This window comes from Arvicola amphibius, chromosome 6, assembly GCF_903992535.2.
Source record: "Arvicola amphibius chromosome 6, mArvAmp1.2, whole genome shotgun sequence".
NCBI classification, from domain to species: Eukaryota; Metazoa; Chordata; class Mammalia; order Rodentia; family Cricetidae; genus Arvicola; species Arvicola amphibius.
Window position 1 is genome coordinate 134,177,067 of NC_052052.2, and position 26,537 is coordinate 134,203,603.

Below are 26,537 nucleotides of genomic sequence, written 5' to 3' on the forward strand. Positions count from 1 at the left end.
AATCTGAATGACAGTTTCTACGAAAGCATGTCACTTCCATGCCATCATGAACCCAAAAGAACCAAAAGTTGAACCATGTCTACGTGGGAGACCATCTGTCTAACTTATGGGAGCCAAAACTTTAAACGCAGATCACCTGGCCCTGTCTCAGAGAGGAAGACAAAAGGAAATGTCCTTTGTCCCCCCAGCTCTGCCAGAGGACAGACGTGCAGTGGAAGCCAGAGACAGACTGAGCCTTTCAGAGCTCCCCTTGATGGAGGAGTGAGGTGCTTACTGCCCTTGCTTCTCAAGTCTTTTCTTGGATTCTAGGGAACAGCTCCTTCCTATTTCCTGCTCATCTTCCTTCCCTCCGCAGGATACATCCTTCTGCTTACTGTTACCAGAGTTTCTCAAAGCTCAGTGCAGACCTGCCGAGCTGTAGACCAGGGCAGTATAATGAAACACACAAAGCTGAGGAGAGACCCACCCTCTTGCCTCCCTTGCTTTTAGTTGACTTCAAAAGGCAGACATTTTGGAGGTCAGGTATCTCAGCAACCCATCAGCCTCCCGCTAGCTTTGCTATGGATAACGCCTCTGATGTGTGTGTCATGGTGATAATGTTGCCTGGGTTATTTTTCAGGGGATATGAGGGCATTTTTGTTGAAACCATTAACTTGTTATGTGGGCTTGCTTGATGGGCCATTACACAGGACCAAAATTTCTGTTTGCAGATCTGATATTCTGAACACGTCTGTGTTCTGTGAGGATCAACCATGCACTACATCACTTCCAACCACCTTTCCCCAAATCTTAAATCACTCTGCCATAGCCATAACTGCCCTCCACCCTGTCCTTAGAGACAAACTAGGAAAACACTCTCTTTTTCAAAACTCATCATTTCAGTGACCTGCGTCCTGTACCAGGGCAAAGGGTCCTGGTTGAGTAGCAGGTACGTTTGGTCTTTGACCCTAGTTGCTGGTATAGACTAAGACTCAGTTCTAAGTGAAGGGAAATTGGTCATTGATTATGTATTTGTTATAACTAAATATTTATAAAAAGCTCCTTTTGGCAACACCTGAGTTTATGCTAATAGGCCTCTTAAACTGGGTCCCCTAGGACATTGGACTAGTTGGCTACCAGAAAGTGATTAGAAGCTGACCTCCAGGAAAGGGAGGGAGGCTGGAGTTTCTAAATTTGAGCCTTTAACCTGTGGATCCCACACTGAGCTCCAGGTAGACAGTGTCTTGAGCTTTAGATACCCACTTCAGACAAGGCACTGTTTGGTGTGAGCAAGGGTCCAAGTTTAATCTGTCCCAGTGAGGGGACACAATTCACTCCAACCTCAAAAGCTAGTCCACCTTTATACTCGTTTGTGAATACCGTACAGTATCACAACATAGTAACGTCTATTTACGTGTGAAAACAACGTCCTCTGAAATAGACCTCGAAGATGCTGGGAGGGGGGAAGGGGCACTCCAGCTGGGTTTCTCTGTGAAGCCTTGGCTGTCCTGAAACTTCTGAAGAACAGGTTGGCTTTGAACTCAGAAATCTGCCTGTCTCTGCCTCCCAAGTACTGGGATTAAAGACGTGTGCCACCACTGCCAGGCCTAACTTTTTATGTAAGTAACTGTATACACAATCATGTTAAGTAGTTAGTCATCCTAAATGGTGCTCCCCAGAGCCCAGTCTCAGCATCTTCTTGTTAGAAATCCTCTCAGGCACTGCCTGGGACCCTCTGAATCAGACATAGGGAACAAGTGGGAGTGGGGGGGGGCTGACGTTTGGTCAAGTTTGATGACAAAAGAACAATACAACACTTTAGGAAGTCTCCAACGCCAGAGTAGAGTGGAATGCTCTCCTATAGATCTTCCAGTGACTGGGCTAACTAAGTAAGACTGGTCTGGGATCCTTGGCGGGGGGTGGGGGGGGGTGGGGTGGGGGAGGAAACCGGTACACGCAGGCTGAGGAGGAGGATGCCTTGCCTACTGTGGTAAGGCGCCCAGCCTGGGAGGGAGGTGCCAGCCCTCTTCTTCCCCATCCAGATCTGCGGGCGGGACAAGGGGGGGGGGGGTGGATCGGAGACGTGCTCTAGTGCCAGGCGCGAATGGCCTCCGGCTGCTCTGGACTGGCCGCTGTGGCCGCTCCCTGTGGGTCCTCTCTCTGTCCGGTCGCAAGCCCACTGGCAAGGCCACCGGATAGGTAGGTGGAGATTGCAGCTCAAGCCTCCAGCTTTCAGGAGCACTGAGGGACAAATACACGGATGAGACCCGGGGATGCCTAAGATTTGGGGGAGAAAGGACGAAAGAGAAGGGCTAGCTTCAATGACGGGCTTGCTCCGCGAACTCTCTAGGCTGGTGGCAGCAGGGATGTCACTGCGGGGCGACAATATTTCTCCGGAAGACTAACTTCACTGGCTGGAAAACTTTGTCCACGCTCTGGGCTCCGAAAGTTGCGAGCTGCCCCAGAGGTGGGGCAGACGCCGCTCTGCTGCGGGGGAGAATCGAGGCTCTCAGCCAGCCCACGACCTTCAGAAAATCTTAGTTTCTGTTCGGGACCTGGTTCTCAGGTGTTCTGGAGGCCGCGCCTCCCCGCCCCTGGCCCTCCCCTTGGGATCTAGCCCCAGGCCATCATCCTCCTCCCTCTCGTTCCTGGGATGCCGCAGCTAAAAGCTGGAGGCCCCAGGCTGAATCTGCTCTCTGCTCTCCAACCTGGCTAGACTGAGCCAGGGAAGGCGAGCCCAGCGGGAGCTATGCGCTCCTTCTGTTGCGGGAGTAGATAAGTTTCCATCGGAGTGTCCAGCACCGCGTTTGCTACCGGACGAGTCCCGGGGCTAGATGGTGTCATGGAGCCATCCGGGGAGCAGCTGCAAAGTTCCGGGGCCCCAAGCTCTACGCCTTCCGGGGAGCCCCCACCCGTGGAGGGGCTGTCGGTCCCCGAGGTCCTCTGCGTGGAAGGTGGCATCTCGGAGACCCCGATCCCTGACGCTCAACTCCAGGACATGCCCCTGTCTCCGCAGGAAGAGGCGGCTCTCTCGGAGCAGGAGGAGCTGCAGGAATATCGCCGCCCTCGTACACGCTCCTTCTCTTTGCCGGCCGACCCCATCCTGCAGGCCGCCAAGCTCCTGCAGCAGCGGCAGCGGCAGCAGACCGGGCAGCCCGACGCGGAGGGTGGCGAGTTCCCGGCCGGGAACTGCTGCGCCAAGTGCAAGAAGCGCGTGCAGTTCGCAGACTCCCTGGGGTTGAGCTTGGCCAGCGTGAAGCACTTTAGTGAGGCGGAGGACCCTCAGGTGCCGCCCGCAGTGCTCTCACGTCTCCGCAGCTTCCCGTTGAGCGCCGAGGACCTGAAGCAGGTCGGGGGGTTTCTGGCGACGGCAAAGGTGCCCGCGCCCCTTTGGGTCCCTCGCGCCCAGCTCCGACCCCTCTTCCAGCTCCCGGGGCTGAGTGCTGTGGAGGAGCGTCTGCGGCGACAGCGAGTGTGTCTGGAGTCCATGCAATGCTCCCAGCCACCCGGTGCTGAGGTGACCGGCTCGGGCCGAGTGATCAGCTGCCCCGGAGCCAGGGCAGTGGTGGTGCGCTATACCTTTACCGAGTGGCGCACCTTTCTGGACGTGCCAGCTGAGCTGCATCCTGAGTCCCTGGAGCCGCAGACTCCTATGCCTTCGGGGCTCTCTGGACCAGGGGCTGAGGATAGTGAGGAGGAGCCAGTCACAGAGCGTTTCTGCTTCTCGCTGGGTCTGCCACCAGGTCTGCAGCCCAAAGAAGGGGAGGATGCTGACTCCTGCGACGTCGCTATCCATTTTGCCATCTGCTACCGCTGCGAACAGGGCGAATACTGGGATAACAACGAGGGGGCCAACTACACCTTGCGCTATGTGTGCTTCACAGACCCTCTCTGAGTCCTGGAGCTTTGAGAGAGGCTGACCAGCACGCGAAGTTCCAGCAAGGGCTCTCGGGGAACCTTGGCTGAGCGGCGCAGACCAGCAAGCACAGAGGGCCTGGCAATGCTCTGACCCTCTTTCGACAGACCTTTCTACTTGCGTTCTAGAACTCGCAGCCTGTAATGGAATAAGAAACACCCTAGTCACCCAAGCAAACACTCTTTCTAAGAAAGGGACTTTGGGACCCTGAATCAGGACCCGTGACCTTGTGGATTTGTTTCTAGTGAGATGCGGTCCTTACAGCTTGATGAAGACCTGCAGGGTAAGACAGGGCACCCCAACTTCCCGTGGGAAAGGAAAGACTTCGCTCGTGGAATTTTCACACCCAGGCTTGATTCTCAGAAGGCTCTGTGGGTGCCTTTCAGCCTTTCCTTTTAACTAGGATCTGGAGACATCTGCCCAGACACAACGCTATTTTCTTCTGTGATTGGATACAAATGTCCTTTTAAAAAGTAAAGGCCACATGCGCATACTTTCACTCTGTGCTTCCTGTTTTACCTTCCGAGGGCTTGGGTTTGGGGAGGCGTTGGCAATCAGGGGATGCTCAGCTGATGACAAGGGCACGGGGACAAGCCTGAAAGAACAGCACGGATAGGTTTTCTCCCTGGTGTGGAAGAGTCCAAGATCCCCACACTGGGAAAAGGGATCTTCAAGATGTGCAAAAAGTGCGCTGTCCCTTGCCATAGTAAAATGTTGGGTGAATTAAAATGCCAAAGGCCTTGGCTGTGAGCTGCAAGAGCCCATCACATTCATCCCAAACGCTTTTGTGCAGTAGAATTCCTAATAGCTGTGCCACTCTCTGGGCCATTAGTAGTCAGAGAAGCTCAGCTCTTTCAGGCTGCACTCCAAGTACAGAGGCCGGGGACTGGACAGGTGGCTTCTTTCTCCTCCCAGAGGCACAAGGATGAGTGGAAACTTGATGGTAACAAAGCACACTTGCAAGTGCTGTCAGGAACAAATGTGGCACTCGGCATAGCAGAGCCCTAGGCACGGGTGCGGGGTCCTTCGCTTACTGTGGATGGCTCCAGGTCTGAGTGGGATCGCGCTCTGAGTGAAGGCTCAGCTCCTTTCTTCCCGCTTTTCCTGAGTAACTCATTGTCTTTTAAAAACTAATATTCAAAGTGTCCTATTTTCTAGCACGTGACTAGCATAATTATAGTAATTATGTTTTCATAGTTCAACAGACAGGTCAGCACAGTCACCAAAGACCAAACATGGCCCAAAGTCTGTTTTCATGGAACCAGCGACCTTATACATGACTTCCACAGACTTAAAGTTTTATTTTAATTTTAAAGTATTATTTTGTGACATGAAAATTATATTAAAGCCAGATATAGTGGAACACGTCAGTAACAACTAGCATTTACAGGCTGAAGCAGGATTGTCAAGAGTTTGAAGCCAGCCTTAGAGGCCTAGAAAAACTATATCAAGCAAAACACCAAGGCTGAGTATGATGGCTCATCCCTGAAATCTCAGGACTCTGGAAGCTTGAATAGGATTACAACAGCTTGTTGGAGGCCAGCAGAATGAGTTCTGGATTAAAAAACCAAACCACCGGGGGCTGGAGAGATGGCTCAGTGGTTAAGAGCATTGCCTGCTCTTCCAAAGGTCCTGAGTTCAATTCCCAGCAACCACATGGTGGCTCACAACCATCTGTAATGAGGTCTGGCGCCCTCTTCTGGCCTGCATGCATCCACACAAACAGAACATTGTGTACATAATAAATAAATTAATACTTTTTTTAAAAAAAACCAAACCACCCCAACAAACAAAGGATCATATGGAATTCAAACCTCACCGTGGTCCACAGATATTTACTAGAATGGACCATGAACTCACCCTGCGGATGCTCTCCCGCACCTGCAGTGGAGTTAGTTAAGTAGATGAAAGTGCCAAACACTTCTTCTCTGGCGCTCTCTAGACAGCATGCCAACCCTGCTTACTATGTTTAAAGCTACACGCCGAGAATTATAATTCACAAAACAGTTAACCGTTTAGTGATGATTGCCATTTAAAATAGCAAGCATGGTCTGAGTGTGGTGTCACACACCTTTAATCCCTGCACTTGGGAGGCAGGTGGATCTCTGTGAGCTCTAGGGCAGTCTGGTCTACATAGTGAGTTTCAGAAAACCCAGGGAGTCATCACAGAGAGAGCCTGTCTCAAACACAAAACAAAACAAAACAAAACAAAAAGCAAACATTTTGGTTGTTGTGGGGGATGAAACCAGGGTATGTATGTATGTATTTATATTTTATTTTATTTTGCAACCCAGGGTTTCACACGTATTAGGTTTGTAGATTAGCAGGTCAGTCTCTCTAACACTGTGCTATCTTTTAGCCCATAAGAAACACTTTAAAATATTTATGTATTATTATGAGCATGGATGGTTTGCTGGCATGTGTGTCTGTGCTCCACCTGTGTGCCTGGTGCCCTTGGAAGCCAGAAGTGGGCATAGGATCCCCTGGAACCAGAGTTACAGATGGTTGTGAACCACCATGTAGGTGCTGGAGATCAACCCTGGATCCTATGGAAGAAAAGCCAGGGCTCTTAACTGCTGAACCATCTCTCCTATCTCCAGGAAACATCTTATTTTATAAATACAAATGAAGTTAAAATACCTTTTTTCTTGTTTGAAATTTTATTTATTAAAATTTGTGGGATTTTTGTTAGAATTTATGTTTGTTATTTCAGTCTGTGTGTGTAATACTTGACTACTGAAATCTCAGTATGAAGAAGGTGAGGAAAGAGGGTAGGGAGTTCAAAGTTATTCTTGGCCACACAGAAGCTTCAAGACCAGTCTGGACTAAATGAGAAATTAAAAAAATAATAATATTTATTTTGAAGGAAATGTTAATACTAACAAAGTCATTAAGTATTTAAAAGCGTGTTTGTAGGGTCTGGATGCTGTCCAGTGCCAGAGGACTTGCCTGGCATGCCAGTTACTTTTCTCTTCCCTGGGGGGCAGCTGCTCACATTACGTCACATTGGGCCTCTATCAGGAAGCAGAAAAATGTGAATGCTGGTCTCGGCTTACTGGCTCCATTTCTTGTGCACGTGTGTGCAGTGTATGCTATAGCGAGTGTGTCCGTGTCCGTACATGCATGTGTGGAAGCCAGAGGTTGACATCGGGTGTCTTCTTCTATTGCTCTCTACTTTAGCCTTTTTTGAGACAAGATCTCTCACTGAAGCTCATCACTTGGACAGACTGGCTGGCTAGTCAGTCCCCAGCATCTTCCTGTTTGCACCCTCCAGTGCTGGGGTGACAGGTGCACCCCATCACACAGTTCTTTTACAGAGCCCTCGCTCCTGCATGGAAGGCACCTTTCCCAGTGTGCCATCTCCCAGTCCTAGTCTTCTCCTTTTTTCTTCAGTGTGAGACCCCAGTCCATTCACGATACCCACATTCACGGTGTGTCTTCCACCCCCAGGTAAACCTTTCTGGAGACATCCTCACAGACACCCCTAGAGATGTATATTCTGTTGTATTTCTAAACTTAGTCCAGGTGGATGATGTGGGTTAATCATTGCATCTAGTACATGTGAAGGCCTGAGTTTGATCCCCAGCCCCACAAATCAAAGGCACAGGAGAGGAGGGAGGGGTGGGAGGAGTAGGAGTTGACTTTCCAAAAAGAACAAGCAATGCCCTCATCACAAAATAAAGCTGGTGCCCCTTGGCAGGAATATTCACCTTTATTTGGTGCATGTGGTCATTCTGCTTGAAGGTGGAACAACTTGAAAAATCTTACTATCTCTAGTCATTAAAACTACGTCTTCCCAGTCATTCAATGACCCTGTCCTACATTAAAGAGAGATTCCAGAAACTTCTTGGTTGCAAAAAATCTCTCCTTCAGGGAATGTTGGATAGAAAGCATCTTCCCATCTAAAGAGTTTCCAAAGCAGTGAGAGAAAGCCTGAACAAAATGTTTCCCTAGGAAACTCCATGCTCATGAACAAAGATGGGAAGTCGAGGCAGCATGGTTTGCAGACCTTGGGAGGCCAGGCTCTAGCTCAGGAATGAGCACTGCACTCTGGGAATACAGGGAGCAGCAGGGAAGGTCACTGTTCAGGAGCCTTTCCTGAGCACCTGGGAGTGGGACGGTCTTAATTACCCACAAACCTCCACAAATTCCTCACAATTGTGAAGTTTCTCATACTCTGTGTGTGTGTGCGTGTGTACATGGGCACATGTATAAGGTTTCCACTCCGATATCTCTCAATCTGCCCCACCCTTCCTTCTCTCCTCAGCTGTAGGGTTTTCATAAACCATTTCATGGGTTTCACGAATTTCAGCTCCTTTGCCACACAGCTTTGTCTAATTTACCAGGCTAAGAGTTTTCATTTCCTGACTTAGCAGTGCGTGTCTTTTGAGTCTTGTGCCTTGAAGCCTGTGGCTTAGCGTGCCTGCATCATATCTTCTATATCAGGAATGGGAGGAAAAGCAAGAGGGGGGATCTTCTATGTTCTGCCTTCTGTGGCATCATGGAACTGCATCAAATGTGCTTTTCTGGCACATGCTACAGGATCCAGCTATGTAGGGCAGAGAGAGCACTTTGGCTATAATAAGCTAAGAAATGCTGATGAAATATTGGTAGCCCCAGCCTTTGCCTGGGCAGTCTCCACGATGTAGGGGGGCTGCCAGATTCATAGGATCAGGGGCATGTAGCTTTTTGAAGTCAATGAGGATAGAGGTTTGAGCAGGGACATGACAAGCTGAGCTCACTTTAGTGACTTGGCTTTCTCCATCTACAAAGCAACCCGGGAAATATAAGCACCACTGACAGCAGGACACCAGCTCGGTGAAGAGTCCTACACTTTGCGTTTGGATTATATATTTTAGGAATGTTGTTATTCAAAGGGCAGCACAAGAGAGAAAGACACCATGTGACAGAGTTCATGTGAAGGAGAGAGGGAGAGAGAGAGGGGGGGGGCAGATAGAGAAGAAAAAAAAAGAAGATATTTTTGAGAAGCAATTTTCATCAATGGCTCCCTGAAGTACTAGTAAAGCTTCAAAGACTGAAAAAGGAAGATATGGTTTTCAGTGGTAAGTGAGCCACTGGCTGCATGGATTCTAGGGAGACTTCCAGATAGGAGGTGGGGGTGGGGCAGCTTTGTTGTCAAGCACAGTCTCCACTACCAGGTACATTCTATAACAACTGGCAAAGACTTGGTTGGCAGTGAGGCATGTGGATGCGGGATGTGCAGAGGGCTTCCTGTTGGCTGCCTCTTTTGTTTTGAATGATGTGCACCTGAATTAGCTTCGCCAGCTTTGTCCTGTGACCTTGCCAGATGCATTTATTACAGTGACCAAGCTGATCCACATGGCTTCTGACCTGTACGTAGTTGTTTGTTTTTGACTCTTTTGGCTCTTTGGGGGACCCACCACATAGCTCCCAAATAAATTACATGCATGGAGATTTGTTATTACTTACAAATGGCCGGCCTTAGCCTAGCTTGTTTCTAGCAAGCTTTTATTAAATTATTCTATCTTTTGCTTCTGGGCTTTTATTTTTCTCTATTTCTGTATATCTTTCTTGACTTCTCTCTCTGTAGCTTGCTGTATAGCTGGGTGGCTGGCCCGTTGTCCTCCTCTCCTTGTTCTCCTCTCCACCCAGATTTCTCCTATTTTCTCTGCCTGCCAGCCCCACCTATCCTTTCTCCTTCCTTGCTATTGGCCATTCAGCTCTTTATTAGACCAACCAGATGTTTTAGACAGGCAAAGTAACACAGCATCAGAGTTAAACAAATGCAACATAGAGGAATACAGCATGTCTTTGCATCATTAAATGTTTCACTTCATAATCAAATGTAACACATCTTAAAATAATATTCTATAACACCTTTACTTTGGTGGTTGGAACAAGACATTCACAAATTTCCCTCAAACAGAGCTTATGGTTGTCTTGCCAAGGTTTGATCACATGTGGCTCGGATGTGGCTTAGCAGTAAAGCACTCGCCCAGGATCTTAGCATTCATCGGCAGGGCTGGGTGTGTGTGGGGTCATCTGGGTTCAGGTAATATTTCTCAAGGGTCTTTTTGACTGTGAGTTAACTCCTCTGGAAAAAAGAGCTCCCAAATTCAGGGAACGTTATACTGAGTATAAGACACTTCCACCTACTATTTTGGGGGGCCTATCTTCTCTTTGACTTTTTAAAAATTTTTTTAATTGATTTTATTGAGCTATACATTTTTCTCTGCTCCCCTTCCTTCTTCTCCCCTCCCCTCCAACCCTCTTTCATGGTACCCATGCTCCCAATTTACTCAGGAGATCTTGTCTTTTTCTACTTTCCATGAAAATTAGATCCATGTATGTCTCACTTAGGGTCCTCATTGTTGTCTAGGTTCTCTGGGATTGTGATTTGTAGTCTGGTTCTCTTTGCTTTATGTTGAAAAACCACTTTTGAGTGAGTACATAAGATATTTGTCTTTCTGGGTCTGGGTTACCTCACTCAATATGATGTTTTCTAGATCCATCCATTTGTCTACAAATTTCAAGATGTCATTTTTTTCTGCTGTGTAGTACTCCATCATGCAAATGTGCCACATTTTCCTTATCCATTCTTCAGTCGAGGGACAATTAGGTTGTTTCCAGGTTCTGGCTATGACAAACAATGCTGCTATGAACACAGTTGAGCACATGTCCTTGTGATACAATTGAGCATCCTTTGGGTATATACCCAAAAGTGGTATTGCTGGGTCTTGAGGAAGGTTGTTTCCTAATTTTCTGAGAAATTGCCATACTGATATCCAAAGGTACTGTACCAGCTTGCACTCCCACCAACAATGCAGGAGTGTTCCCTTTACCTCACAACCTTTCCAGCATAAGTTGTCATCAGTGTTTTTGATCCTGGCCATTCTTACAGGTGTATGATGGAATCTCAGAGTTGTTTTGATTTGCATTTCTCTCATGGCTAAGGATGTTGAGCATTTCCTTAAGTGTCTTTCAGCCATTTTAGATTCCTCTGTTGAGAGTTCTCTGTTTACGTCTTACTCCATTTTTTTTTTTACTGGATTATTTGTTCTTTTGATGACCAATTTATTGAGTTCTTTGTATATTTTGGAGATTGGTCCTCTGTCTGATGTGGGGTTGGTGATCTTTTCCCATTCTGTATACTGTCATTTTGTCTTGTTGACCATGTCCTTTGCTTTACAGAAGCTTTTCAGTTTCAGGAGGTCCCATTTATTGTTTCTCTGTGTTCTGTCTCCAATACCTAAGATGTCCTTTAATCTAGAAGGCAATAGCAGTTGGTATGAAGTACAACAGTCCCTGCAGGGGACTGATTCCAGGAGCTCCGATAGGGAGCAGAATCTACAATGTCATTTTTTACATAAAAAGCATTGTATTTGCATAGAACTTACACACTCAGCTGGGAAGTTATGGTACATACCTTTAGTCCCAGCACTCACAAGGCAGAGGCAGGTGGATCTCTATGAGTTCAAGGCCAGCCTGGTCTACAGAGTAAGTTCCAGGACAGGCTCCAAAGTTATACAGAGAAACCCTGTCTCAGAAACACTTCTGAAAACCAAATCAAAATAAACAACCCCACAAAACCATACCGTGTTTTGGTTCTGTGGTCAGTAGACCCATGGGTGTGAAACCTTGGACGAATGGAGAGCAGCCTGTGTGCTACTCAGAGATAGGAGGCCGACACGTTGCTCAGTCTTCCACAACCATTGAAAAAAAAAACCTACCCTCTTTTGTTAAATATAGAAAACATTCTCCAAGCAGTGGTGGCATATGTCTTTAATCCTAGCATTTGGAGGCAGAGTCAGCTGGATCTCTATGAGTTCGAGGCCAACCTAGTCTACAAAGGAAGTTCTAGCTGGGGCTACACAGAGAAACCCTGTCTTGAAGAAAAACAAAAACAAACAAAAACAATAACCAAAACCAAATAACCAACCAAAAGGAAAACATTCTCTGTAGGCAGCTCTCCCTATAGGTGCATATCTGCTCTACAGAACTACAGCTAAATTGTCTCTATGGTCTTTCAAACTGTTTTATGGCATGATACACACAATGCTACAGCTCCATGACAGAGCACTTCCCTAGCATGCAGAGGGTTACCTGCAGCACTAAAAAAAAAAATAAGAGCAACATTTCCAATCCTTGGAAATAATAGGCTATGAGTATTGGGTGTGGCTAAGGAGGGAAGGGCTGAAAGTGACTGCTGCAGGACAGCATGAATGCAAACCAATCTATGTCACAGCCCAAGGACACTCTTGCTCCACCATCTAGACCACAAGGGCCATCAGAGCAACATAGCTTCATACCTGTCTACATACCGTTGCTCTAGAACCAGAGTTAAAGAAGCAGATAGACCCGGCCAATGCCATCTGCAGGTCTAAGGAACGGCTGCTTCGCAAGTGGTTCTTGCCTCTGGAGAGGTAAACTTTTGGTGGCATTTTTCATCTGCAGCTGTTGACATTGAGAGAAGTCACATACTCTGGAAAAGTTGAGATGGCCCAGGCAAGTGGTATAACTTCTCCATCACATTGCCTGACCCAAGCTCTACAGTTGGGGCTATCAGGAAGGCGGATGGCTGCATTATACAAACATCAGTTAAATGCCACTTTTTCTGAAGTCCTAGAATCAAGTTGAAGTCCTGTGTTTTGCGGGACACCCAACGTGAGGCTCTGCTCAGCCGACTCCTGTTTGTGGGCTTTTCTATCTCAAGTCTCCTGTTTTTTTTTTTTTCTTTTTTTGTACAGATCCCCAAATATGGAGTTAATTTGAACTAAGTTATAAGAATTAGTTCTGTATTATCAAGCCGAGGGCATGTCCAAACCCATTTAGGAGGTTTAATTAACACAAAAGCAGCCAGCTGTGAACGGTTTGCGGAACAAGCAAGGTTTATTCCATGACTGTCTGTTGAAGCGATCCTGTGGTGAGTCTCCCACGGAGCTGCCATTCTGCTTGCAACGTGACACTTTCAGGGGGGTCAAAAGCTACTTAAATCGAGAGCACTGCCCACAGCATTGCTGTTAGATGGTGAGTGACCATTTTATCGACGCTCGGTGTAAACACCAAGTGCCACCTCCACCAGGGCTGGGTGACACTGCTCCACAGGTCATTCGAAAGGTGAGAACACACTTCTCATATCACGTTCGTTCACCCAGGCTGCATGCCCTGCTTCTTGAACACCTCAGCTCCCAGGAGTGGACCCAGTGCTATGAGATTCAAGACTTTCAGTGATCTTTACTACTTACAGGTGTTCAAGACTTAATTCTGAGATCAAGAGTTGCAGAACTGGATGGATGAGAACAAAGTATGACACACAGGTATGAAAACTCCATGAAACCTGTGGTGGTTTGAGTAAGAATGGCCCCCATAGGCTTATCTATTTGAGTGCCTGGTCGTTAGTGAGTGGCACTACATGAGAGGATTAGGTGTGGCCTTGTTGGAGGGAGTGTGTCACTAGGGGTGGGCGTTGAGGTTTCCAATGCCCGAGCCAGTACCAGTGTTTCTCTCTTCTGTTGCCTGCAGGTCTAGATGGAGAAATCTTAACTACTCCCCAGCACTGTCTGCCCATGTGCCACCATGCTCCCCACCATGGTAACAATGGACAAAACCTCTGAAACTGTAAGCAAGCCCCATTTAAATGCTTTCTGTGTTGAGTTCCATGTAGTTGGGTGGTGTTGGCACACACCTTTAATCCCAGCACTCGGGAAGCAGAGGCAGATGGATCTCTGAGTTTGAGGCCAGCCTGATCCACAGAGTGAGTTCTAGGACAGCCAGGGTTACACGGAGAAACCCTGTTTTGGGAAAAGAAAAGAGAGAAAAAGAGTGGCTGTGATCATTGTGTCTTCACAGCAAGAACAGAGACGAAACCCATCACTCTGCACACTAGTTAAAAAAAATAAAGTTGTATTGCAAAATAGAATGTCTATGGATATTATATCACCATGACAGAATCTATACTGCACAGACACCAGGGTGCTCATTATCTCGATCTGCGTCCTTATCGCCTGTGTCTGAACTGGTGCCTGGATTTGCCTCCACTGAGGCAACCTTCAGCTGATGATGGCAAGGCCTTCCTTTTGGGTTCCCACTTCTACAATCCCAGCCTTATCAGGAAATAAATGCACATTCATTATAATTGGTTTATTTGGTACAAAAGGACAGGGAGATAATTCTGTTTATTTTTAAGGACTAAGACACAAAGTCTGCAAAAGCTCTACACATGGGTGATCTGTAAGATGGGGGGATGGAGAGGAGACAGGACAACACATGGCATTATTCTGAGTGGCTTCCAGCTCTTCATTCTAATGCCTGGATTGAGGAGTCACAGCCATTTCTTCCCATTACGGCTGTGACAGGATACAAATGGGACCCAGTTTATCAGCTCCTACAAGGCAGGCAGAGCAAGAGGCTGTGTTCAGCCAGCATTGGGAGTTTCCACACCGTACAGAATGAATGCTGAAGGTTGTTGGTTCTGCTGCTGGAGGCCATTTCCAAGTGTGGGGCTCCTATGTCCTGGGCTTCTCTTGATTCTCAATGATAAGCTTGTCAGTCGAATACAGCTGGCCAATATGGACCTGAAAGCAAAGACGAGATACAGGTCAAGAACGGTTGGACCCTGCCAGCTAATTTGGTTTGAGAGAGAGTCTTGCTATATAATTTAGGCTAGCCTTAGTTTGGCCATCCTTCTGACTTAGCCTCCCAGGTTCTGGAATTATAGATGTGTGCCATCAGCCTGGCTTGTGCCTCTGGAAACTGTGCTGCAGGACAAAGTTCATCTCCATGTGCCGTTGCTAGTTCCCTTAATATTCGCCCCCTAGGCTCCTTGCAATGGGAGGTTAGTAAGACCCTCACATTTCTCTCACATGTCACCATGGCTGGTCTTGGTATTTGGAGCTGGCAAGGCTATCAACCAGGCTCCCTGGCTGCCAGCTGCAGAGCCATTCATGTGTAGAGCTCTTACCCCATGGGAATTCGTTCCTGTACAGGAAGCAAGCAGCCTGTGCTGTCTATGCTGGGGTTGTCAGTTTGTGTTCGCTGCTCCTGCTCCATCTGTCCTGCCTCTTTTCTTCGGTTGTGTCCTTTTTAATTAAGTGTCTCTGTTGGTATCCCAATACCCCCACTTCCTCAGATGCTGGAGCAGCAATGCAGGGCTGTCCCTTTTCTAAAACAAAGAGTCGTTGTCATGGTTTCCCACTAAAGACACTTCCTGGGCAACACTTTAAGGAACAAACAGAACCAGGGAAGAAAGTGCTGAGCATTAGGACGTCTGTCTGGATCTCAGCACTGGGACACTCTCTAAGGACCATCTGGGGCGAGAAATTGCTCTTTACAAAGACAAATGAGAGCACACTCCCAGAGGCCAAGGCTGCTACCCAGAGTGGTCATGTGTCAGAATCCAGACTCTTTCAAAAGACTTCTTCTCTCCACCCTCCCTATGAGACAGGATTTCTCTGTGTAGCTCTGGCTGTCCTGAAACTTGCTTTGTAAACCAGGCTAGCCACAAACTCAGAGATCTGCTTGCCCCTGGCCTCAGTGCTGGGATTAAAGGTGTGCACCATCCATCACAGAGGTCCTTTTCCTGCCTTAATGCTCTAGCTTAAAGAGGGGTCCAGGGGAAGGGAGTATGTTGTTAGTGAGGAACACAGTGTGGTTTGCTCCCACCAATGGTGGCAGCTGCAGAGGGTCTCCCGAATTCCCTTTTTTTCATACATTTGTCTTATCCTTGGTCTGGACTGATCAAACACCCACATAGGTAACTTAATGGGTACATTAGCTAAGCACAGAGTGTGGAAATGAGCATCAATGCAGGTGGCTTCAGTCACCAGCAATGAGTGCTTTAGAATCATTTCGAATGAAATAACAGTGGTAAGTTTACTTCTTTGTCTGTGGTCTTGTCATCAGCACAGAGGATGCCAGGTGGATGAGACCTGGGACGGCGCATTTCTCAGAAGCAGGACTGTGAGCACTGTTCATGGCTGGAACCTAGTGCAGTCTGGGATTAGCTAGGTAGGTTTTTAATTTTTTTATTGCTTTTGCTCATCTGAGTAATCATATCATAATCCTAGTGAGTGGAGTCAAGGAGTAGATTCAGAGATCCCACCTTGACACCTGAAACTAGTGCTTTTTCTCAACCCTGCATATTTACGATAAATTAGTAAGTTGGAAAAAAGTACATACTAATAAATTTGCAAAATCTATTAGTAAAATGTTTGGTGCTGTTTAACTCACTGACAAGCTGGCTGTGGAGGCTGGGTTGTCCCTGTCCAATTTCAAACCAAAGCATGTTTATGTCAGTGTGTCCTCAAAAGACCCCTTGTCTACCGAGCCCTATGAGAAACATAAAGGAGAACAGAAAACAGTCCTCGGGAATAGGAGAGCAGCTTGTGTGAATAAAAACCGCATGTCCTTGAACACAGCTGGGAGGTAAATCATTTCCAGGCACCTTTCCAAAGCAACTCTGCTACTGTTTACCCCATGACACAAACGTAAAAATGCCTATGGCTGATGGTTTTGTGAGACAGGGTCCTGGCCGCCCTGGAACTCACTATTGTAGACCAGGTTGGCCTTCACCTCACAGAGGGATTAAAGATGTGTGCTACCACATCCAGCTTAACAGGCGCTCAGCTTCTGCTGTCAAAGTATTGTCATCTCTCAGACCTTTGTGGATGCCTCTGGCAAAGCTCTGTGATCTCAGAATGGCCCTGGCTTGGGTGACGGTTTGGGCACTGGGCCATAGTCCTGTCTCTATTCGTAGGGTAACAGTCTCCTTGTTCTCCCTCTGGTCTCAGCCTCTGTACACTGTTACGTCTCTGAGCCAGTGTGTACCTGTGCTGTGATCTCAATGTTAGTGAGGCTCCTCTATAGAGTAAGGGCTCTAAGACACTGTACCTCTATACACTGTGAGGTTTCTGAGCTACTGGGCTACTGGTGTCATTTTTAAGGTTCTGAAGCCAGGTGTTTTTCTGTAGTGTGAGGTTCCCCAGCCAGTGAGGTACCTCTGTGGTGTGAGGTCACTGAGGTAGTGGGGTACTTGTGTAGTTGTGAGATTCAGTTAAATGTTTTCCTTATAAGAGTTGCCATGGTCATTGTGTCTCTTCATAGCAATAGACACCCTAACTAAGACACGTGGGATAGATCCTCATTACTGAGTCATTCAGAGTAAAGCGAGTGCCATGAAAATGTGTGTAGCAGAGGACTGACCCAGAACTGCAGTGGCAAAAACCTGTTTCAGATCCATTTCTACAGTTGTGATAAAATACCCACAGAGCAATTTTACTACTACCATGACTATTATTATTTCTTTGAGACAGGGTTTCCTCTGTGTAGCCTTGGCTGTCCTGGAACTCGTTCAGTAGAGCCTGTCTTGGACTCAGAAACCCACCTCCTTCTACCTCCCCAAGTTCTGGGATTAAAGGTGCTCGCCACCCCTGCCTGGCAAAAGCAACTTACTTTATCTCACAGTTACAGTGCATTTTCTTGCAGGGGAGTCAGGCTATTAATTCGGTCAAGAGCAGAGGGGAAGGCATGCATATCTGCTTAGTGCTCATCTAGTGTTCTCTACTTTTATATACAGTCCAGGGCCCCAAATCAGGGAGTAGTGCCTCCAACTTCAGGCTGGGTTTTCCCATGCCAATCAAGGCAATCAAGACATGCCTTGTGACATGCTCACAGGCCAGACTGAGACAATTCCTTACTGAGACTCTCTTCCTAGGTGGTTCTAGCTTGGGGCAAGTTGATGTTAAAAACATAAACCCTTATCCCTGTCCGAGGAGAACAGGATGGGGACCAGCTGAGGTCAGGGCTCTATAAGAGACCAGCAGTAGTGGGCAGTGCTCCAGTCTAGCAGGCATGGAGGGTAGAGGCGGCAGGAAGATACGGTGGTAGACAGAAATGGACATCAACAATAGCAAGATGGAGACCGATGTGTGTTCGTGAACCAAGATTCACTAGGACAGAGCAGTCAAGGCACAGCAGGGAGGTAGTGGGAGGAGGGGACTCTATGCTCTGCCCAGTGCCTGCTCCTCTACAAGGAATATTCACTTGTTGTGAATATTCAATATTCAATATTCAATGTTGTGAATTATTTATTCAAATTACAAGCCTGTATTATTGAAATGAAATGGTAACAATGGATATATGTGGCCTGTTTCTTTTTCCTTTTTTGGGTTAATGTTTGGATCTAGAAATTTACAGTCTAGCTTCCCTTGTAGCTATTGATCCCCACTGACGTGCTGGCTGACACCATTGGCAGAAGAGCTGGCAATGGGTTAGGCAAGTGTAAGCGCTCTACCAATGAGCTAACCCTTTAGCCCAAGGGCAAGTTCTTCAAAACCATGCATGCCTTCGCTTCTCCTCACTTGACAGTTCATGTAAACTTGACATGAGCTAGAGTTACCCAAGAGGAGGGAAGGACCACTGAGACAATGCCTCTATAAAATCCAGCTGCAAGGAACAGGGACTGTCTCTTACTGTTTTACTGGCTTTGGGGACCCTACTCCTCATACTGAGTCACCTTGCTCAGTCTTAACACATGGGGAGGTGCTTAGTCTTACTGCAATTTGATCTGCCATGTTTTGTTGGTACTCCTGGGATACCTGCCCTTTCCTAAACAGAAACAGAGAAGGAGTGGACTGGGAGTGTGAACAGAGTGGGTGTGGGGGGAGGGACTTGGAGGAGAGGAGGGAGGGGAAACTGTAGCTGGGATGTGAAATAAATTTATGAAAAAAAATCCAGTTGTAAGACATTTTCTTAATTAGCGATTGTTGGAGGAGGCTACCATCCTGGGCTTGAGGTCCTGGGTTATATAAGAAAGCAGGCTGTGCAAGCCAGGGTATGTCAGTAAGCGGCACACTCTCATGAACTCTGCATTAGTTCCTGCCCTCAGGTTCCTTCCCTGTTTGAGTTCTTGTCCTGACTTCCTTTGATAATGAACAATGATATGAAAGTCTAAGCCAAACAAACCCGTTCCTTCCCCAGTTGCTTTGTCATGATGTTTCATCACGCAACAGAAGCCCTAACTAAGACACCTGGCCTTCTTTCTCCTTGGGATACAAACCCAATGGCTGAAACACCAGCAGCCATCTGGCACTGTGTGTAAAGTCAGATCTGGGAGTCACACACTAAGAATGAGGGCACAGAAGAAGTACCAGATGCCTAATGTTCATGGAGTTGCCCTGTTAGCTTAGGGTACCCTCCTGGGGGGAAAACTTACTGTTTTAAAAATCTACTGTTACAGCCGGGCGGTGGTGGCGCACGCCTTTAATCACAGCACTCAGGAGGCAGAGGCAGGTGGATCTCTGTGAGTTCGAGGCCAGCCTGGTCTACAAGAGCTAGTTCCAGGACAGGCTCCAAAGCCACAGAGAAACCCTGTCTCGAAAAATCAAAAAAAATCTACTGTTACTTTGATTTTGTGTTACGTAGCTAAAAGCAACTCATAACTGATTTGAATATACACTGTGAATATTAGCATATGACTGATGGGGGGAGGGAAGGAGGTAGACCCTGTCCTGTTTATAATAAAAGGAAAGTATCAGATAATGGCAATGTTCCAAAGTTTAAAAGCATTATAAAGCGACTTCAGGAACCTTTATTCCCTAAACATTGGATTGCATTATGGTACATAGCTATTGACATTTTCCTGGGAATTTTTTGGAAGGGGGTCCCAGGACTGGATTCAGGGCCTTGCATATTACATGCAAGCACTCTATCATTGAGGTACATTCCTAGCCCTTTACCCTTGCCCCCAGTTTGTTAATTTATATAGGTTTAAAAATGTGCTCACTTGTACAGTGTTTTCTAGCATGTGAAACCCAGTACTCAATCCTTAGAACTGTATAAACCAGGTGTGGTGGTGCATATCTGTTATCTAGCACTGGGGAAGTAGATGGAGGCAGGAAGATCAGATGCTGAATGCCATCTCTGGTGCATACTGATTTTAAGTCCAGCCTGGTTACCCTGTCTCAAAAAGACAAAACCAAACCAAACCAAACTAAACAAAGTGTGTGCACATACACAAAACAAGGTATTTAAATTTGGAATTGTAACTTGCTCATTCTACTAAACTTCATGTTTTAATCACCATTTTTCTGAGCTAATATCTCTTTCAAAAAGATTTATTTTAAATTATGTATATTTATGATATATATGTGTGTGTGTGTGTGTGTATGTGTGTATGTATATATGTATATGAGTGCAGATGCCCATAGGAGCCAAAGGTGTCAGCTCTCCCCAGTGGGTTTTGGGTCCTCCACAAGAGCAGATAGCATTCTTAACTGCTGAGCCATCTCTTCAGCCCCTGAACGAAAATCTTTAATAGTTGTATAATGATGTGTCATTATATAAATACATCATAAGTGTTTAGTTGTTTCACATTATGAACATGCAGACTGCTTCTGGTTAACACAAGGATGAATACTTATGTCTTTTGTGTGTGTGTGTGTGTGTGTTTGCGTGTGTGTCTGATCTTTTTTGTTAATGAAAGCTGCTAGAAGAAGAGTTACTGGGTGTAGGTATGGCATTCTTAGGGATCCCAAAAGAGCTTCCAAATGGCTTTCAAAATAGTTGTGCTTAGTTTTCCTACTGATGCTCCCTCTGGTGGTCTGAAGACTTCAGTGACACAAAACTGAATTCACTTTGACCTAAGTATCAGGTTTTTAAAGTCCATTTAAAATTTCAGTGCTGGGATAGAACCTAGGGCCACGTGCATGACAAATTTTCTACCCTTGAGCCACACTCCCAACTCTTAAATAAATTCATTCAGATGTGTAATCCTATGGCTTGGGCTGTGGTTTATGTAATTGGATCTTGACAACATAAATAGTGATAAGTAAGCACAATGATGAATGAGATCTGCCTGTCTAGAATCTTGTCTGCGCATAGCCCTCCCCAGCTGCTCACTACCTCTGTCTGTAAACGTTTCACACACTGCAATCAGACTGCGAGTCTCTGTCTGCTATACCTTTTTGCCTAGTATTCTCTTTTAAGAGAGACTCCATTGATGTCCACCCCAGCAAAAGGCAGCGAAGCCTGCTCATCATCATTTGGACTTCCCTGGTCTCTTCTGTAGATGGGCTCTCTTCCTGAGAGAGCGTGATGTAGATGGTAACACTCATATGTTCACATGCCCTGCACTGACTTCAGATGAGCCCACTTCAATGACTGATGGAAGGAGAAGGCAAGAAGGAATGGAACTACTGAACTGTGTTGCTTTCATATCCACAGCTCATGACAGAACAGGCAAGTGGGTAGTGTCCAGTCAATACCACCACCTACCACATGTCCTACATGATGGTGGCCCTTTACCATCATATTGCCTAGTGGCACTGTAGCCATATTAGTTTTTACAAACACTCTATGATGCTCTCACAGTAATAACATGGGCTAACGACACATTACTCAGAACATATCTATCTCATCAGTATGATGCACAGCTGTTATTTGGTAACTGAAAATGGTGTCTTGCAGCCTGTGACCATAAGATTCTATGCTGTTACTGTGGAGCCTAGATCTGCTGTGACTGAGTGTAGAAATACAGCCTCAGTGAAGGCAAGCCCATAAAAACAGCAATAGGATGACTATTTCCTGAAACAAGAACGTCCACTGACTGTTGAACAGAACCAAACAGTTCAAAAATGGCTGAGCAGAGGGTTTTATGCCATAATCCAGGACTATAGGGATTAACGCAGAGCAATTACAGAAGAGGAAAGTGAAGCACTGAGTTCACACAGGGAGGGAATTCCCAACTGCTATCTGAATGAGTGCTACGGAGCCGAGCCCACAAATGTACATCTAACTGTCCTTTTGCATTTTTCGGGCCTGCTCAAGTCATCAGCACACGCAGGAGGCTGGTGGGATTATGGCTGCAGCACTGAAGACACAGCATGCCGCCACTGGGCTGCAGGTTAAGGGAAGTAAGGAAGTGCAATTAACAGCCTCAATTTACAGCCCCCTCAGAACCACAACTGACTTCCACAGCCAGGCCAGACAATTATTGTGCATAAAATGGCCATTAAAATGGATCACACTTTTTTCCTATAAGGTTTAGGAGTTGCCATTAGAGTCTATCCGAAAAATATAGATTATTCAACTCCAAGTAGGTGGGTGAATTGAAACATAGACAAAGAGGCTGCTGAAGATGAAGCAGAGGATCCAAGAAAACAGAACAGATCTTAGTCTTTGAGGTCTTTCCTGTTAACTCGTCAAAAGTGATGTGCAATCGCCCTCCACTGCATCTGAGACTCAAGGGCAGAAGAGCTGGGCTTGACAGCTGGAGGCTGGGGAGTATAGAGAGACCTGCCTTTGGAATGGATCTCCACTGCCAGGAATCCTAAACCTGCTCCTGCTACTTCTTCCTTGTTTCATGGAGTAACAGGGACTCAAAGTAGATGACAGGTATGGGGAACACTTAGCAACCATTCTAACTGTTCCCAGAGCCCAAACACAGGGAAGTACATGGCAAGTTCGTGTTAAGTGCTATTATGTGCATGACCCCTCTCAGTCACGATGTGCATCATAGGGTCCTAAGCCCTAACTTTAGGACTCTCTCTACCTCCTAGAGCCTATCATAGCTCTGTACTGATTAAACTGAGGCCATGTGGCTTTGAATGTGAGGCTTCTTTTTTGAGGGGAGGGAGCTGAACTTGAGGAATGACTGCTGGGTTGGTTCTTGTCTTCTCTAGGGCTGTGGTTTCCTGCCCAGCAAGAGCCCTTGTTCTTCCAGCTGGTGTGGGTTTGGTGAGAAGCAGTGCACAGACACTGAAGTTAGGGGGAAGCTCAGGGTGGAGTGCTGCTGCTCACTCCCTGGAGGTTAGGAAAGCCAGCCAGGCAGGATATTTCCTGGGCAAGTGGCAAATGTGCCTCCAAAGCACTGTGACGATACCATTACTGTCCATGGTGAGCAGAGTCACAGAGGCATCTAATGAGCACTCGCTGTGTGTCAGCCGCTGCTCTGCACATTCCACTGAAGAGAACATAACTTGTTTTGCTTTACTTTTCATCTTTTGGAAGGCACATCCTTGCTCTGATGAGGATGTCCTTTCATTTCACACACTGAAGCCAGTGCTGTACTGATCTACCCTGCTCACACGATAAAAGTTAGCATTGTACCAACCGTCGCAGTAACCAAAACCACACCAGGATGTAGCCTTAATAAGAAATGTGTGGTGTTGCGGAGGCGGCTCTGTGTGTAAAGGCCAAGCCTGGCAAGCTGAGTTTACTCCTTTAGACTTACAGGGTTGGAGGGAAGAAGAGATCTTGTATGCTGCCCTCTGATCTTTAAATGCATGCTTGTAGCATGAGTCTGTGTGACACACACAAATATAGTCATATTTTAAGAAACAGGAAGAAATATAAGTGATCTTTAGGAAATCAGAAAAATTAAATCTAGGCTGCATGTGGTAATGCATACCTGTAGTTCCTGCACCCAGAAGGCCAAGGAAGCAGAAAAACCTACCAGTCTGCCAGTCTGGGATACATAGCATTTTCAGGGTGGCCACACCATATACAACAAGATTGTCACAGAAAGCCAAAATAACAAAATTATCCCCCCCCCCAACTTAGAAATTTAGAGTGTTTCCTCTCTGGCAAGGTTTCTCATTACAGCCTCAGACTAACCTATAACTTGTTATGTTGTAGGCTCACCTCAAACTCCTGGGAATCCTGCTTCAGCCTCCCAAATGCTTGGATTACAAGTGTGAGCAATTCTGCTCAGTGTCTAAAACAGATTTTAATGAAATGTGAGATAAGTCATGCTCACCGAAGGCATAATATATTTGACTAATAAGAAAGAGACCAGGCTGTGTCTACAGTACATGTTCACAATCCCAGCATTAGGCCAAGATAGGCATCTGTGAATGTGAAGCCAGTCTGGGCTCTACAGCAAGACCTAATTCAGAGACAAAACAAACGGAACACCAGAGGCAATGATGTCAAAACAGAGATCAACTTGAACATTAAAATCTGAAGCCACTTTTGGGATGCAACCAAAATAGCACGGTGCTCACCGGAGCTAAGGCTGGCAGGGTAGAGCCTGCCACACTGAACCCTGTTATGAATTAGCTCATACACAATCATCCTCTTGGGGATTTGAGGCTAGACTTGAAGGTGTTACAGAGAATATTTCTCTGAAGTTTCCTATAGATACTTAAATATATGGCATATATTGCTCTAAATATATTTCTGTTTATTTTAATCTAAAAATGTTTTTCCCAAGGTGATCGCGAATTTCTAGGAAGACATACGGAATTTGTCCTGTGCTTCCACACATTCAGTTTCAGAAGCACATTTTAAAGATTTCTCACTTTCTCAATGTGGCTACACTCAACAGGGGATTTGAAAGGCAATAAACACAACAAAACACCTTTCAGCTATCAATTAATGAATCTCGTATGGAATTCCAGCCTGAGGCCTCTTCTCAGAGGGCAAGTGATCAGCTATCTATTCTCACTGCTGTGCACTGTAGAGGGCAAGAAGAGCATCAGGGCCTCTGGGTATGCCAGCTGTGCAATGCACTCAGCCACCCTCTGTGCCACACTGCAGCCTTGCTACAGCTGTCCATTCTGTCTCTAAGCCCTGAGTCGGACACTGGGACATTCTTAATGAGGGCAGAGGTGGCGAAACAAAACTCGTCCCTCTGTTGCTCCTGGCAAGAGTAATGCACAGGGTGGGGATGGAGCTCACTGGTAGAGCTCACTGCTTGTCAATCTTCAGGTACAATTATCAGCAACAAAAAAGAAAAATAGAACAAATATTCTCCCTTCCTCACATCCCACATCACAGCTTGTAATTAATGCTGTTACCTTTGCTCTTAGGGACAGAGAAAGCAGATGCAAGAGTGTGTGCTCTCGTTAGCATATCCATGTATCCTGTTTACACTGGCTGTCCCTGCAGGATTAGAGATACACAGTGATCTTTCTCCCAGGTGTCCCGGTTTGGACAAGGAATGACATGGTTCTTACTTGCTGTCACCAGCTTCCTGGCCCATCTCACTGTTTGCCTGCATATCTGATGTTCAGTTACAGAAATAATCCCACCACATGAGGGCCATTCTTTGTATTCTAGTAGGGGAAATGAAATTATTTTAAGGGACCTCCAAAGAACTGTGGCCTCTAAGGAGCCTGAAGTCATGGTCTGCCAGAGGCTTACCATTTCAACAAGCTTTTGATTCTTGCAACAGGGATGGATCTGTTTCGAATGGATGTAAGTGTGTGTGCAGAGGCTCCTAACAAGGCCCATATCCCTAACCTGGGGGTTAGCTTTTCCAGGCAGTCATTGTCTGGATAACACTTGAGTTGCTTAGAAGATCAGGCCATTCACTTCTCTTTCTTCTGATTTACATCCTAGGTTGATAAATTACAGGGAGTGTAATTTAAAGAGATTCTGGACCAAACATTTACTCTTCCTTTTATTATTGAATGAATACACTTTAAAACAAACAAACAAAAACCCAGAGTAGAGTATTTCCCCACCAGTCCTTCCAGAAGACAAGGCCACACACAGCAAATGAGGTGGAGAAGAGTTCTGCAAGACATTAGTGCCTGTGGACTGCTCTCCTGCGCTGGGGCTTGTGGATGCTTCGAGCTGCTGGTCTAGCCCACTGCTCAAGGTGGGGAGGGGGTTGAAAAACAGGAGACAGGCATTTGTTCTTCTACCATGTTCTTCCCATCTCTGCCAGGGTGTGGCAGAACTGGTAAGGCAAGGACAGTGGACACAAACATGCCCAGCTGGAGTTTCTGGGAGATTCGTGGAGCATTATATAACAGGTTCTGTGGAATGAAAGCGTCTGAACATTGGACTAACTCAGGCACCCTGCCCTTCTTGGAACTGAGCAAAACCTGAGACCCAAACAACACGTCAGAGTAAAACTTGGTCCTTTGCCATCCACGGTGACAACAGAGTCTGGGCAAGCTGTCAGAGACAATGTCCCGCTGGAGGTCATGCTCCTGCACTGTGGGTGAGACTCAAGCTCAGTACATGTCAGTTCCTGAACTCACTACTGCAGATCACCAGCACCTCAGCAATAGGCCACGCCCTGATATATTAGTAGCATTGCTATCCAAATGCCCACCATCCCTCCTAGGTTACAGGCCAGAATGAGCAAATGCCTAACTATATGTCTGTTCCCTGCTCTGGGGAGCATCTCTGACAAACACTCGGGGCCACCATGCTGCCTCCTGATATTTACTCCTTCAGGACCACCGTTATTAGGGAAAATGAGAAGGTAGGCTTATAGCAACTGCTCAGGACAAAGGCCAGCTGTGCTTAGCTCATACAACTGCAGATGCTTCGTCCTGCCTCTGTTTCAGCTGCTTTTGGTCTGTTATCTTTGCCAGCTGATAACTGCCTAGCAACTTACCTGGCTAGACACTGGACAGTTCTGATTCTGGGTGGTTCTCTAAGTTTTGGATTTTGTGGGCTTCCAGAATTGAGAGGTCACTACATGGTTTCCTTAGTTCTGAACACAGCAGAACCCAAGTCAAGGCTAAAGCCTCGCAGAAGAGTCAGTGCAGGAAGACTCTGGGTAGGAGCCAGAGTCATACTTACTTTCAGATTCATGTCTATGAAATGCACTCATTCACCGGCCCCTTCCAAAATTCACCAGGGGAAGTTTGATGAAAAAGTTCCCTATGATTCACAATGAGTGTCCTCTTTTTAGGTTGTGCTC

At 46.5% G+C, this 26,537-nt stretch overlaps 2 protein-coding genes and 1 long non-coding RNA gene across 5 annotated transcripts in view; 2 read left to right on the forward strand and 1 right to left on the reverse strand.

Annotated features, from left to right (window-relative positions):
* The window catches only part of LOC119816674, a 31,020-nt gene extending 14,678 nt beyond the window's left edge, over positions 1–16,342 (forward strand). Inside the window, exons 2-4 of the long non-coding RNA XR_005285808.1 lie at positions 13,125–13,194; positions 13,400–13,495; positions 15,779–16,342. This is a non-coding gene — a long non-coding RNA (uncharacterized LOC119816674). The remainder of the gene's footprint in view (positions 1–13,124; positions 13,195–13,399; positions 13,496–15,778) is intronic.
* On the forward strand, positions 2,062–4,394 carry Ppp1r3g (protein phosphatase 1 regulatory subunit 3G). The gene has a single exon (XM_038333515.1). It carries the CDS (start codon positions 2,822–2,824, stop codon positions 3,872–3,874), a length of 1,053 nt encoding a protein of 350 aa, XP_038189443.1. The 5' UTR covers positions 2,062–2,821; the 3' UTR covers positions 3,875–4,394.
* The window catches only part of Lyrm4 (LYR motif containing 4), an 83,907-nt gene continuing 71,372 nt past the window's right edge, over positions 14,003–26,537 (reverse strand). For all 3 annotated transcript variants that reach the window (XR_005285807.2, XM_038333517.1, XM_038333516.2), the window contains one exon: positions 14,003–14,451. Coding sequence is in view for 2 of the 3 variants with exons in the window: in XM_038333517.1 (XP_038189445.1) it covers positions 14,383–14,451 (69 nt within the window). In the remaining variant the exon portion in view is untranslated. The remainder of the gene's footprint in view (positions 14,452–26,537) is intronic.